This window comes from Hyperoodon ampullatus (genome assembly GCF_949752795.1).
Source record: "Hyperoodon ampullatus genome assembly, chromosome: 7".
NCBI classification, from domain to species: domain Eukaryota; kingdom Metazoa; phylum Chordata; class Mammalia; order Artiodactyla; family Ziphiidae; genus Hyperoodon; species Hyperoodon ampullatus.
In genome coordinates, this window is record NC_136920.1 from 44224649 (window position 1) to 44239989 (window position 15341).

The window sequence follows — 15341 nt, forward strand, 5'->3', positions numbered from 1 at the left end:
TCAGTTCCACAGTATAGTCAGTTACCAGAAACCTGTACTTGTCAGAGTGTTGTCCATGAATTCCTTGAAGATGAAACCCTTTTATAGGAACATTTTTGCAAAAGCATCAGAGTACACACAGTACTCTCTGTAAATGACAAAAGACTTAAAAATGACCACGGTTAAAGATTTGATGAAAGTTCATAATAATGCATTTGACAAGGAAATTTAGTTATTTCTGAGATATACATTTTAAAGTAATAACTAGTATTATGATTTATAACATTATACCAGAACATATAAGATTTTTAGAAATTTTGTGTAATATCTGAAACATTTATTTTAACGTATTTCCATACAAATAACCTAAAGAAAGTTTAGTATTAGCTGTTTTTTTGTTTGCTTGTTTATACTGCAGGTTCTTATTAGTCATCAATTTTATACACATCAGTGTATACATGTCAATCCCAATCGCCCAATTCAGCACACCACCATCCCCACCCCACCGCAGTTTTCCCCACTTGGTGTCCATAAGTTTGTTCTCTACATCAGTGTCTGAACTTCTGCCCTGCAAACCGGTTCATCAGTACCATTTTTCTAGGTTCCACATACATGCGTTAATATACGATATTTGTTTTTCTCTTTCAAATAACTTCACTCTGTATGACAGTCTCTAGATCCACCCACGTCTCAAAAATGACTCAATTTCATTCTTTTTATGGCTGAGTAATATTCCATTGTTTATATGTACCATGACTTCTTTATCCATTCGTCTGTCGATGGGCATTTAGGTTGCTTCCATGACCTGGTTATTGTAGTGTTGCAATGAACATGGGGTGCATGGGTCTTTTACAATTATGGTTTTCTCTGGGTATATGCTCAGTTGTGGGATTGCTGGATCATAAAGTAATTCTATTTTTAGTTTTTTAAGGAACCTCCATACTGTTCTCCATAGTGGCTCTATCAACTTACATTCCCACCAACAGTGCAAGAGGGTCCCCTTTTCTCCACACTTTCTCTCTTTATTGATTTTCTGATGATGCCCATTCTAACTGGTGTGAGGTGATACTTCATAGTAGTTTTGATTTGCATTTCTCTAATAATTAGTGATGTTGAGCAGCTTTTCATATTGATGCATCTCTTTTTCCTAACTTTAATGAGAATGTGACTTTTCTTTCACTGTTAAGAATGATCCTTGCTATTTTTTACCTTGAATTTCTTTATCTTACAAAACAAGTTTCTCTTGATGCTTTGCAAGTGAGAATTGTAAAATCATGAATGGATTTTGCCTTTCATCAAATGTTTTTTTGGTACCTATAATATGATGATATTTTTCATTTACTTTGTTAATATTTTTAATTATATCATTAAATTTTCCAATGTTGAATCATCCTTCCTTTCTATTTGGTCATGATGTATTCTTCTTTTATTATATTGCCGTATTTCATTGGATAACATTCCATTTTATGTTTTCATCTATGCTTATAAACAAAGATGGCCTGTAGCTGTATTTTTTCTTGTTCTTTTTTCATTTTGCTATCAGAGATCAGAATAGCCTCATCTGAGTAACTTTCCAACTTTTTCTATACTCTGAGACAATTTGCACAATAAGAATTAACTGTTTCTTGAAACTTTTCTAGATTCACATATAAAATGATGTGTCTCCTGGACTTTCAGGGGTCATACTTTGAACCAGCTTCTTATCCTGGGGTATTATTCAAGCTTTCTGGTGTTTCTTGGATCCATTTTGGATACGTTTCCTCTCCAGGAAATTATTCTTTTCTCTTATCTTTTGAAAATTTTGCTGCCAAGTTTCTCCTAAGATTCTCTCTTGAGATTTTAAAAATTCTTTTGTGCACTATTTCATTCCTCGTGGTTTATTTTCCCCTTCTTTCCTAGGCTCAGTTATGCCCATGGTTTATTGCTATCATTAATTTCTTCCAAGAATATTTTTGGTCATCAGTGTTTGGTCTTGTATGTGTTTTCTTTGATTAGCTTTGTCTTTATTCTTTGTTATTTGTTTACTCCTACCCCTTCTGGCTCTTCTTCTATTTTGTAGCTTCTTCAATTGAAAGTTTAGTTCATATATTCTCAATCACCCTTCCTTTTCCTTTGGGTATGATGAAAGATATCGGTCTTCTTTAATGCTTTTCACCCTAAACTATATTTTAAAATGTATTTAAATAATTTAAATACATTAAAATCATTATTTCACAGAAATTTGTAAAAATCATCATAACTTGATGATTTATGACAATGAGCCATTCTGATGGCTGTGTAACCAGCACCTGCCTTCAGGATAGAATATTCACATTTTTCTAGAGACTTCCTCACACCCCCACTCACAACCTCTCTCTTTCACAAAGGTAACCACTACTCTGACTTCTAACATAGATTACATTGCCTCCTTTTTCTCTTTATATAAATGGAAGCATAGAATAGGCATTATTTTGAATCTGGATAATTTTGCTCAGTATTCTGTTTATAGAATTATTCTTACATTTTCATGTAGTTCTTGTTTATCTTCATTGCTGTATTGTATTCCATTGTATGAATATACTACAATATACTTAGCCATTCTAATGTTGACTGGCATTTGAGTTGTTTCCAGTGTTTGCCTACTGAAATAATGTTGTTCTGAACATTCTTGGACTTGACTTTCATTGCACAGACATACACATACCCTAGGCATGAATCATAGCACATGGGTAAGTTCAATTTTAGTGGATACTGTCCAAATAGTTTTTCAAAGTGAATGTAATGATTTCCATTCTCCTTACTAGAGTACTGTATTGTCAATCTTATGAAATTTTAGCCTTTATTTGAATATGCAATTATATTCCATGCTGGTGTTTTATTTGTAGTTCCCTAGTAACTATTTCCAAACATTAGTTTTCAACCTGTCTCTATTGAATTTTTTTTAGGTTTTGTTTTCAATACTGCCCTGAAGACAGTACATTTGGGATACCCACCCAGGGCTGGGTGATTCACTAGATCTCAAGAGGCCAGAGCCAAGTGTCAACCGAGGACATCACAGACTTGCAGGCTCAGCCAGCATCAGTCCTGAGCAAGGCTTCTGCCCAGCGTGGGGTCCCCTGCAGAATCAGCAAGCCTAAGAAATATTACCAACTAATTGCATTAAAGTCTACTGGGGGTTCCTGCTGATATACTCCAACCCATTTTTGAAAAAGTAGTGTTTTCCAGCATCCTCACCTATCCAGAACATAAATAAAAACTTGGGAGTTTCTTGCTTACTAATGAAAGCTATGAAGTCTAAGTCCAACTGGGCCAAGAACCCAAGTTGTAACATAATGGTATTTCATCCAACCAAAGAAGAGTTTAATGATTTCGAGAAATACATTGCTTATATGGAATCCCAAGGTGCACACCGAGCAGGCGTGGCTAAGATAATTCCACCCAAGGACTGGAAAGCCAGAGAGACCTATGATGATATCGATGACATCTTAATAGCCGCTCCCCTCCAGCAGGTGACTTCTGGGAAGGCAGGTGTGTTTACTCAGCACCACAAACAGAAGAAAGCCATGACCGTGAGCGAGTATCGCCGCTTAACAAACAGTGAAAAACACCAGACTCCATTCTACTCTGATTTTCAGGATCTGGAGCGAAGATATTGGAAAAAACGCCCTTATGATTCACCAGTATATGGTGCGGACGTCAGTGGCTCCTTATTCGATCAAAACACGAAGCAGTGGAACCTTGGCCACCTGGGAACCATTCAGGACCTGCTGGAACAGGAGTGCGGAGTGGTCATCGAAGGCGTCAACACCCCCTACCTGTACTTCGGCATGTGGAAGACTGCCTTCGCCTGGCACACAGAGGACATGGACCTTTACAGCATCAACTACCTGCACTTCGGGGAGCCCAAGACCTGGTACGCAGTGCCCCCGGAGCACGGCCGGCGCCTGGAACGCCTGGCCAGGGAGCTTTTCCCGGGCAGCTCGCGGGGCTGTGAGGCCTTCCTGCGGCACAAGGTGGCTCTCATCTCGCCCGCGGTTCTCAAGGACAACGGCATCCCCTTCGGTCGGGTCACTCAGGAGTCTGGAGAGTTCATAGTGACGTTTCCCTATGGCTACCACTCTGGCTTCAACCATGGCTTCAACTGCGCGGAAGCCATCAATTTCGCCACCCCGCGCTGGATCGATTATGGCAAAGTGGCCTCGCAGTGCAGCTGCGGGGAGGCCCGGGTCGCCTTCTCCATGGACCCCTTCATGCGCATCCTGCAACCGGAGCGCTATGAGCTGTGGAAACGCGGGCAGGACCGGACTGTGCTGGACCACATGCAGCCCACGGAGCCCAGCAGCCAGGGCCTGAACGCCTGGAGGGAGGTCAGCGCGGCCTGGGGAGCCGCTCTGGGTCCGAGGCACCACCAGCCCCACCGCGCTCCGCGCCCCCGTGGGCCTGTAGCCGCGGACGGTGGGACCCGCCACCGAGTCCCTGTGCATGCTGTGTCCCGGCGCCCCTCGCCGGCCCGGGGCTCTTGCTCGGCAGCCCAGTTCGAGGCTGCGGCCACCTGCACCACCGGGGAGCCCAGACCGACCCAGCCGCCGACCCCAGGTCCATCCGCCCCAGATCGCCACCCAGCTGGAAGATGTGGCCCTCGTCGTCGTCCTTGGGAACAGGGAACTCAGGAGCCAACTGCTCCCCCCAGGGCAAAGAGGAGGCTTTCCTTAGACATAGCTCAGGACCCAGAGGCTCAGCCCCTGCCTGTGTATGCACACTCACCAGACAACGCTGACCCGCTCAGCCCTGGGCTCCAGCATCCCGCCAAGGCTTCTGGCTGTGGTTGTGGCCTTGTCCTCTAAGCCCAGGGGGATGCCTTTCTACCCCATCCTGTGGGCCAGCTCTGGATGCTGCTGAACTTCTAAAGCATCCTGGGCTTTGATTAGCCTCCAGTCTCTCTCCTTTTCCTCTTCCCCCTTGCCTTCCCACTTTTCTTGCCAAACTAGGCCCTTTTGACCAATTAGGTCAGTAGAGACTCAGATAATCATTGATCATCTTTCTGAGTCTTTGATGTATTGAAAATGTGTTCTCTGCCAGTAAGGTAAACAGAATGTTAAAATCTGACTTTATTAAATATATTAAAGGTAACCAGAATGTTAAAATCTGACTTTATTTTTTGTGTTGTTCATTCAGTCAACTGAGAGGTGGTCGTTTTTCCTGCACTTTTCTTAATAATTATATCAAAACATTTCAAGCAAAACTTATTTTTCTGAGCTTGTTGCCTTGTGTGATGTTGGTGAGTGAGTTTGGGGTTGATTGTTGGGTTCCAGCTGGCTGGCTGGGTTGGGGGATTTGGTTTGCAGCCCTATCTGAAGGATTACTTGGTGGAAATCACCTGGCACTTGGCAGCTCCAAGTTGCTAGGAGTGATGAGCAAACAGGGCAAAAAGTGCCAGCATGTGAAAATCTCCTCTCCAAGTCTCCACTGCCTTCTCAATGCTGTACGTATATTTCACATGGTTAAGGCATTGATACATCCCAATAAACAAATCCACAAATAAATGAACAAGACAATTTCAAGTGGGCATATGTTCTGTGAAGAGATTAAAGGGGATGGGGTGATAGGGCAGAATGGGCAGTGTGGTTCCGGTGGTCAGGGAATACTTCATAGAGCAGGAGACCTTTCTGAGTCCCAAATGACAAGAGGAAGGTCCAGAGCTGATTTCTACTTGGATGAAACAACAAGTGTAACAGCCCTAACATAGAGCTTGGTGTTTTTGTGTGGATAGAGAGGAAGCTCATTTGTATATGGAGCTAGAGAAGGGAGAGGCAGGATCTTGTAGCTTATGTGAAATATTTGAGTTTTTTTCAACTTGAAATGAGAAGGCATTGGAAGTTTAAAACAGCACTTGACATATAATTTGCATATTTACCTAATCACCTTAATTGTTCTGTGGACCCCTTGGGGGCAGGAGAAGTAGTTAGAACATCGAAGTAATACAGGTGAGAATCCATGGTTACTGACTTAGGCCATAGTGTTGAGAATGCACAGAAGTGGCCAAACTCAGAATAAATTTTGGAAATTGAAAATGATAGTTTGGATGCAGAAGGAAACATTTTAGAGAATCAAACCACATCTCTCTTCCCTCCAGCTCTCCCCTACAGAATTTCAGTAAGATTCTGGAATTTGAAGCACCATGTAAAACTACAGGCAGGAGTAATGAAAAAGTAAGTCTTCTTTGAAATTCTGATTGAGGAGTAGCAAAAGCGCATGTGTCCTCCCTATCACCATGCAGCTAGGCAACTCTGTAGTAGTATATTCTGTGGAAGACTGAAGCTGAGAGACTGAACTCAGAATCCTCGGTGGAGGGAGATGCTTGGCTGAAAAGATGATTAAGCCCTGTATTGAGATGGTGGAACCACATGATGGAAGCAGACTGGAATTACTGGGAAGGCAGCAGCCCTGGAGAGCAACTGGACCATAGTAGATCTCATATGAGCAAGGAGTAAACTTTCATGTGATAAGTAACTGAGATCTTGAGGGCTATTGTTCCTTTAATTTAGGTCAGTTGTGGATATGGTAGTGCGGAGAAATAAGGGAACTCTGAAAAGTCTCTATGAAGACAGTAACCTGGCTCATATTGCTATTTTAAATTTTAGAAACTGAAATTTTCCTTGTTCTATTTCAGGGATCTCACAATCTCTTCCCGGCAGATACAGGCTCCAAATAGCCTAGGATAACAAAATTAGGGGTTTTGAAGGAAAAGAAACAAAAATAAATTTCAGAAAATATTTCTTCCACTATATTCCTTATGTTTACACTCACTTTTATACTTGAAACAATATTTCCTTTGCCTAATATAGAGAAGCAATGTTAAAAATACAGTTTAGTTTTACCAGTACACTGGTTCCTAAATTAGTCTTCTTGACCTAAGTAGGCATTTCTCAAAAGAAGATATACAAATGGCCAATAGGCACCTGAAAAGATGCTCCACATCGCTAATTATTAGAGAAATGCAAATCAAAACCACACAGGGGTATCACCTCACACCTGTCAGAATGGCCATCATCAAAATGTCTACAAATAATAAATGCTGGAGAGGGTGTGGATGAAGGGGAACCCTCTTACATGTTCGGTGGGAATGCAAATTGGTTCAGCCACTATGGAAAACTGTATGGAGGCTGCTTAAAAAAAACTAAAAATAGAGCTACCATATGATCCAAGAATCTCATTCCTAGGCGTATATCTGGAAAAGACGAAAACTCTAATTTGAAAAGATACATGCACCCCAGTGTTCATAGCAGCCCTATTTACAATAGCCAAGACATGGAAACAAACCAAGTGCCCATCAACAGATGATTGGTTTAAGAAGAAGTGGTATATACATACCATGGAATATTACTCAGCCAGAAAAAGATGAAATATTGCCACTTGCAGAAGCATAGATGGACCTAGAGAATATCATACTAAGTGAAGACAGAAAAAGACAAATATATCACTTATATGTGTAATCTCAAAAACAATACAAGTGACTCTATATACAAAACAGAAACAGACACACAGACATAGAAAACAAACTTGAGGTTAGCTAAGGGGAAAGGGAGCAGGGGAGGGATAAATTAGGGGTATGGTATTAACAGATACACACTACTGTACAGAAAATAGATAAGCAACAAGGATTTGCAAAAGAAAACAAAACAAACAAAAACAAAACAAAAAAACACAAGGATTTGCTATACAGCACAGGGAACTGTATTCATTATCTTGTAATAACCTATTATGAAAAATAAGCTGAAAAAATATGTATATAACAATCACTTTTCTGTACACCAGCGACTAACACAATATTGCAAATCAAGTATCCTTCCATTAAAAAAAAAAATTAGTCTTCTTGAAAGGATCAGGAGCTGGTGGTGGTAATGAAGGGGGTTCATCAAGAAATTCTATTGAAAATTCTTTTTTATTCCAAATCAACCGGCACACTCAGTTTGGATACTCACAATCTGGACCACTCTTCTCAGGAAAAGATGCCCAAATCCAGCTGTTCTTCCATGTCCAGTAAGTTTTTGCAGTACTTAATCTTGGGAAAGCAAGGGACATTGACAATGACAATTACATAGAGGCAAGGATAGAGCCACCTTTGTTCTCACTGCGACGATCTCTGCTAGGCCTCTCTCCACTTCTGAGAAATAACAACCACAAGTCGAGTGTATATTCATCAAGTTTGTAGACAAAAGGCTACGAAACCGAAAGTAGTATGTCGTGTGCTTTTAACAACTTACCCCCACCATCACCTTTTAGAAAAGTCAATATTAAATGGGGCTTCCCTGGTGGTGCGGTGGTTGAGAGTCCGCCTGCCGATGCAGGGGACACGGGTTCATGCTCTGGTCCGGGAAGATCCCACGTGCCGCGGAGCGGCTGGGCCCGTGAGCCACGTCCGGAGCCTGTGCTCCGCAACGGGAGAGGCCACAACAGTGAGAGGCCCGCATACCGCAAAAAAAAAAAAAGAGGATGCTAACCATAGAGGAGCAAGTTCATAGAAGTGAAGAGCAATTTTGCACCTTGACCAGCAGATATGTGGGAGAAACGCTGCCTGCTACCATCTGCTGCAGAGCCTGTGAAGACTTGTAAGAAAGTGGTGCATATTTTTGTTGTGTTTCCACAGTTTTTAATTTTTTTCCCCTCCTCTCCTGTTATAATCTTTTCTTCTCTCTCCTCTCTCCAATCCAGTCTTTGCAAGAGCTTCAGCACTTTGCTAAAGGAGGTGAAAATTGCAGCCCAGAAGATATATTTGAAAGTTGCCAAGCAGCTCTCAGGAAGACCCCCAGGAATGTCAGAAGCCAGATTGCCCCACCTCCTGAGCCTCATCTCTTAGAGAAGCGGCCTGTTTTCCCTTCCCCGACGAGAAATCCTTCAGAAACTGATGCACTTCCATGTAAAATCTGACGAGTTATAATTACCATTAAGAGATATTCATAATTGCCTGGAGTGGGATGAGGGTCAGAGGGAGGGAATGCACTTCAGGGCTGCCCATTTTACAAAGTCTTAGAAATTCTGAGGAAAGGCTGGGGAGGTGTTGACCCTAGTCAGGGATTTGAGTTGTGAATTTTGGTTTTATTTTTACGACACACCCACTCTATGTTCCTCTCGTGATCTCTTGTGTTTGGTTTAGGTCCTTAGATACATCCCAGTTTCGTTTGCGGACCCCAAAGGCGATCAGCATCAGCATCCTCATTTTTTTCTATGTCATCACTAACTTCAGCACTCTGAGAAAGGGTCCTTGGATGGGCGGGCTGGGCGGACCCTGTTTCCCCCTAACGAAGGGCGCAGAGCCAGGCAGGGTCACCTGAGGCTGGAAGCGCTGGCGACCCCTCTTGCCTCGCATTCCCGCCGGCCCTCGCTCGCTGGCTCTCGGGCTCCCTCTAGCGGGCTCTCATTTTCCGCCCTGGTGAGAGAGGCGCTCCAAGGTACTCTCCCGACTCTTGGTTCCGGAGGCCCTTGCTCCCCTTTTTCGTTTTTAATTTTACCACCACCCCCTCCCCGCGCCAAACTACCCAGCGAATACACCCCTCATCGCCTCTCTCCAGGTCCTCTGAGGGCTTGTGGGCTCTGCTACTGCCCCCCGGGGGCAGGAGGAGGTAACGGTGCGCGCCCTGGTCTCGTGGATTCTGGGCGGAGTTTGAATCCCCGTGAATTGGAGAAGGAGATATTGCTTCAGGGTCCAAGGTCTTCTAGGCTTTTCTTTTAGCCTGGGGGAATGCAGAGCGGCACCCTACGTTGATCTTTTGTGCTTCCGCTAGGAAGTCTTAGCCTTGAGAATAATGGGACCCTCCAGGCCTGGGCAGGCTTCGGGTCAACCTCGCCAAGCCCCTGCTTCTTCTGCAGGCTTCGGTGGTGGTTCAGTGGATTTTGTTGAAAACTGACACATTCTGCTTAAGATCACTCATTTTTCACCCACACACTGCTCCTTTCACAAACACTAAAAGGGGTGCATAGAAAGAATGTAGTTCCCTTTAATCCTGGAGCTGTGGATGAACAAGCAGCCTCTGCTCTGTAAAAGTTTGAACCCCGCCCCTGTCCTTTAAGACCTTCAGATGTGAGGAATTACTCCATTCACTTGGGGACTGTCCTGTTGACTGAAAAAAAATATGTACAATGTCAGAGTTGTAAGTTAAGTTTTATTTGGGACAAAATGAGGACAATAGCCCGGACGACAGCATTTCAGAGGGCTCTGAGAAACTGCTCCAAAGACGTAGGGGCGAAGGTCAGTATATAGGTGATTTTGGTGAAGGGGGCGTACGTGCAATCAAGCACACATTTTGGCAGAAGGTTGCTGCTGGTTACAAGAAGCTTTTTGCTCGTCACGAGGAGTGAATATCTCCGTTAATGATTTTAGTGTTTTCCTAGATATGAGAAGATGCAAGAAACTGGGCTTATAAAATCTTCTGAAAATATCTATCTGAAGGCCTGTTCAGCAGCTTTTCCCAGAGCACAGAGTGCCTCATGCCTGATCTCCACCCTGAACTTCTTTCAGGGGGTGTTGAAGGTCAGCAGCTGTAGCAGCTCATGAGTTAATCCTTGTAGAGGTAGATGGCAATTGCCAATTTGTAGTTGGCAGTCCCAATAAGCAAAGTTCTCCACCATGTTAGCACTAGAGGAACAAGGGAGGACTCCACCCTCCCTACCACGCCCCCCCCAAAAAAAAACCCCAGAGAAGCAGCTGCCCCAGGTATTCCCCTCACCTCCAGGTTTTTTTCATTGGTACTAATGAGTAGTCAAGATGAAATATTTTGGCACTTTGTTTCCTCCCTCCATCCTTTGAGGGTGGCTGGCTTACTTGAGTCAATTCCTAAGTCCAAAAACTTGCACTTTAATTCATGGATGAGAGACTGGAAATGCCTTATTGTCCCCAGTCCCATACTTGTGTCCTCTATATCATGTAGAAAAATATTAAACCCTTAGAAGAGCTATGTCTGTGGTCTACAATTAGGAATTAGAAAACCTGAGCCCATGGGAATTCCCTGGCTGTCCAGTGGTTAGGATTCAGCTCTTTCACTGCCCTGGGCCTGGGGTTCAATCCCTGGTTGGGGAACTAAGATCCTACAAGCTGTGCTGTGTGACAAAAAAAAAAAAAAAAAAGAAAGAAAACCTGAGCCCTCAGGGGAGAGAGTATATATATAGTCTCTAATAAGTTCTTAGAAAAGCTCATTATTTTTAAGCAAGGACAAAATGACTTGTAGATGGCTCCTTGGGGAGAAAAACCTCAAGGACTAGAGGAGGTGTGGGAAAGAAAGGATCCTAAAGCACTTCAGGAATTGACCTTCAGGAACAGCTAGAGGTGGCCAGGCCCAGGGGCAGAGCTAGATCCAGGGAGCTGGTGTGGTCAAACCCAAGTTCATGTGCTCTGACCCACAGTGAGCCCAAACAAATTGAAGTCTGGAGCAGAGAAAGGGCTGCACACCTTTCTCTGCAGGGCTGAGCAAGGAGAATGGGTGACTCCTGCCCAAAAGACCTAAACTCCCCCAATGGTTTTGGGGGAATAGTTTTTATAGGCAAAATTTGGGAGTAGGTCTGCAGGGTGTGTGACATTCCTCTGGCTGGTGTTGAAGTAACATTATGGTGCTCCAGGAATCTCAATCATCAGGCCTTCTGGTTCTAACCAGTCTGGGATCCATGTGCTGTGCTCAGCCTGAAGTTACCATCTTCCACCTGGGTGGGGCCTTTAGTTCCCATTAGAAGAACTTGGAGATTTGTAGCAGATTGTTATGTATATCCCTTGAGGAGGAACCATCGCTGCACTATTGTTTCTTGACTGAGTTTCCCTTGTTTCTGCATTCCTTCACTCCTCTAATTAGTAACTGTTTGAAACTGCCCTTTGGAACTCAGGGAAGGTGTAGGAAGCTGAAACCTATTTCCTACAAACAATAAATGGGGGGGGCGGTGCAGGGAAGGGATTTCACGCCCAGGGGGACCCCACAAGATCCGGCTCAGTTTCAGTGGGACTGGGTGGCTGAGGGTTTCTGGGGCAGTGGAGCAGAGAGGGCCTCTCAGAGGCATGTTCTCCCAAGGTGGGAGCACAAGCCTCCAATCTTTTATTTTTTTTTAATAAAGGCTGTACTTTTAAAATTAATTAATTAATTTATGGCTGCATGCAGGCTTTCTCTAGTGGCAGTGAGTGGGGGCTACTCTTCTCTGTGGTGTGTGGGCTTCTTATTGTGGTGGCTTCTCTTGTTGCGGAGCACGGGCTCTAGACCTGAGGGCTTGTGGCACGTGGGCTCAGTAGTTGTGACACGCGGGCTTCAGTCGTTGTGGCTCGCGGGCTCTAGAGCGCAGGCTCAGTAGTTGTGGTGCACGGGCTTAGCTGCTCCACGGTATGTGGGATCTTCCCAGACCAGGGCTCAAACCCGTGTCCCCTGCATTGGCAGGTGGATTCTTAACCACTGTGCCACCAGAGAAGTCCAAGGCTCCAATCTTAACATAGCTCTGGCACAAGGGTTCTTCTAGAAACTGTTTCTAAAAGGCCACATCATGAAGAATCATACTAAGGTCTATTATAATTGGAAAAGTACTTTCTTCTCTCTGGACTCCCCCAAAATATGAAGTAAAAAACATGTCCTTTGAAGGTATTTATATGCAATTAGTCTTCCTGAATTTTATAAGGTGAAGATGGGTCAAGATAGCCTTCTTCACTTCATAAGTCTAGAGTACTCGGTTGTTTTCATAAGGTGTTCAATAACATTGTAACAGGGAAGAGCCAATTTTGACTCCATGTTGGATCTGTTTCTTTGACTTTAGCCTTTGCTTTTTGTTGCTTTTGTTATAATAATCATACATAATGGTCTGCCTACCCACTTGTGAATGGCTGCAAGAAAGAAGAAATTAGCACATCCCTTCACTGTTCCAGGAGATGTTTTGCAAGACTGATGGCCGTTTTAACTTTACTTCCTCCCTGCCTCTCCCTCTCTAATCTGCCTTTTTACTTTACTTCCCTCTCTGATTCTGTAAAAGAAACTGGCATCCAAACCCCGATGAGATGGGTTTTTTGAGACATTAGTCCGCTGTCTTCTTGGTCTGCCGGCTTTCCGAATAAAGTTGTATTCCTTGCCTCAGCACCTCGTCTCCAGACAAGGTGGCCTGTTGTGCGGCGAGCAGAGCGAGCTTGGACTCGGTAACAATATGAACTCTTAACTTTTTGCCATCTCCTGGTTCTGTTTCTCTTCCCACTTCTTTTCTTGAGACATTCTTTTTCTTTGCTTCTACTGCCTCAGTCTTGCTCCATACATATTTTACACCCAGTACTTTTTTCTCAGTGTGGAGTTTTGTCCTGGAAGAGAGTCTTAGTTAGTTATGTCAGAGTTGTAGGAACTGGATCATACCAGCCACTTCACATGTTAATATGGGCTCCTTGCATATTTCAGTGTGCAAGCCCTCACCATACCCAGGGTCAGCGGCTGTTTGTAAGTTGACCTGCCAACTTTTCAGTGAACCCCTGTTGCTGATTTTGGGGTTCTGAAATTTACCAGGTATCCTGTTCCTTCCTTCTGTTTCCTCCTAAACAGATGCTGATACCCCATGGATCTTAGCGATCCCTGATTTGTCTCTACCTGTTCATATTTTGGGACTTTCAACCAGTTTTGTTGTAGAAAGTGTTCATGAATTTTAATTTTGTATCCTAGTTTTTCTTCTGTTTTACTTAGAGATTTGGAAATATTGTAAAGGTACATTGCACTTCTTTTATATTTCCAGAATTCTCAAGTCTAATTCTTAGAAATGTACTGTATAAATTAATGAAGAGTGCCTCCAGTATGAATCACAGTGTTTTTAGTAGTTTCTATGAGTTGTGTAGGAGAGAACTAGGACAAAGGAATTGTAGAAGTACTTCTCCAAGGCATCATCCCCTCCTTCACTTTGAATTTTTTTTATTACTTTTTATTGGAGTACAGTTGCTTTACAATGTTGTGTTAGTTTCTGAGGCACAGCAAAGTGAATCAGTTATACGTATATATATATATATCCCCTCTTTTTTGGATTTCCTTCCCATTTAGGTCACCAGAGAGCACTGAGTAGAGTTCCCTGTGCTATTCAGTAGGTTCTCATTAGATATCTGTTTTATACATAGTAGTGTATATATGTCAGTCCCAATCTCCTAATTAATCCCACCCTCCCTTCCCCCCTTGGTATCCACATGTTAGTTCTCTATATCTGTGTCTCTATTTTTGCTTTGCAAGTAAGTTCATCTGCACCATTTTTCTAGATTTCACATATGAGCGATATTATATGATATTTGTTTTTCTCCTTATGACTTAATTCACTCTGTATGATAGTCTCTAGGTCCATCCACGTCTCTGCAAATGGCACAGTTTCGTTCCTTTTTATGGCTGAGTAATATTCCATTGTATATATGTAGCATATCTTCCTTTTGTGTGTGTGTGTGTGTGTGTTATGCAGGCCTCTCACTGTTGTGGCCTCTCCCATTGTGGAGCACAGGCTCCAGACGTGCAGGCTCAGCGGCCATGGCTCACGGGCCCAGCCACTCCGCGGCCTGTGGGATCCTCCTGGATCGGGGCATGAACCCGTGTCCCCTGCATCGGCAGGCAGACTCTCAACCACTGCGCCACCAGGGAAGCCCATAGCATATCTTCTTTATCCATTCATCTGTTGATGGACACTTAGGTTGCTTCCATGTCCTGCCTATTGTAAATAGTTCTGCAATGAACATTGGGTTGCATGTATATTTTGAATTATATTTTTCTCCTGGTATATGCCCAGGAGTGGGATTGCTGGGTCATGGTAGTTCTATTTTTAGTTTTTTTTAAGGAACCTCCATACTGTTCTCCATATTGGCTGTACTAATTTACATTCTCCCCAACAGTGTAGGAGGGCTCCCTTTTCTCCACACCCTTTCCAGCATTTATTTTTTGTAGATATTTTGATGATGGCCATTCTGACCAGTGTGGGGTGATATCTCATTGTAGTTTTGATTTGCATTTCTCTAATAATTAGTGATGTTGAGCATCTTTTCATGTGTTTTTTGGCCATTTGTATGTCTTCTTTGGAGAAATGGCTATTTAGATCTTCCACCCATTTTTTGATTGGGTGGTTTGTTTCTTTGTTGTTGAGCTGCATGAGCTGTTTGTATATTTTGGAGATTAATAGCTTGTCAGTTGCTTTGTTTGCAAATATTTTCTCCCATTCTGAGGGTTGCACTTTGAATTTTTGAACATGATGTTTCCTCTATCTGGACATCCTTCCACTACCCCTTTTCCTCCTTAATCCTATTTGTTCAAGGACAAACTATGGAATAATTTCCTTTCAGAAAAATTTTTACTTTTCAAAACATGTGCTGTGCTTCTATCAATTTCCATTGCACCATGGATCTCCTACTATTATCTTGTATGAAT

At 43.2% G+C, this 15341-nt stretch overlaps 1 protein-coding gene across 1 annotated transcript; it reads left to right on the forward strand.

Moving 5' to 3' along the window:
* Window positions 1-3236: 3236 nt before the first annotated feature.
* Window positions 3237-4802, forward strand: LOC307055566 (lysine-specific demethylase 4D-like; the record flags this gene model as incomplete). The annotated part of the gene is made up of 1 exon (XM_079707788.1): window positions 3237-4802. One exon carries the CDS (start codon window positions 3237-3239, stop codon window positions 4800-4802), a length of 1566 nt encoding a protein of 521 aa, XP_079563914.1.
* Between the last annotated feature and the right edge of the window lie 10539 nt (window positions 4803-15341).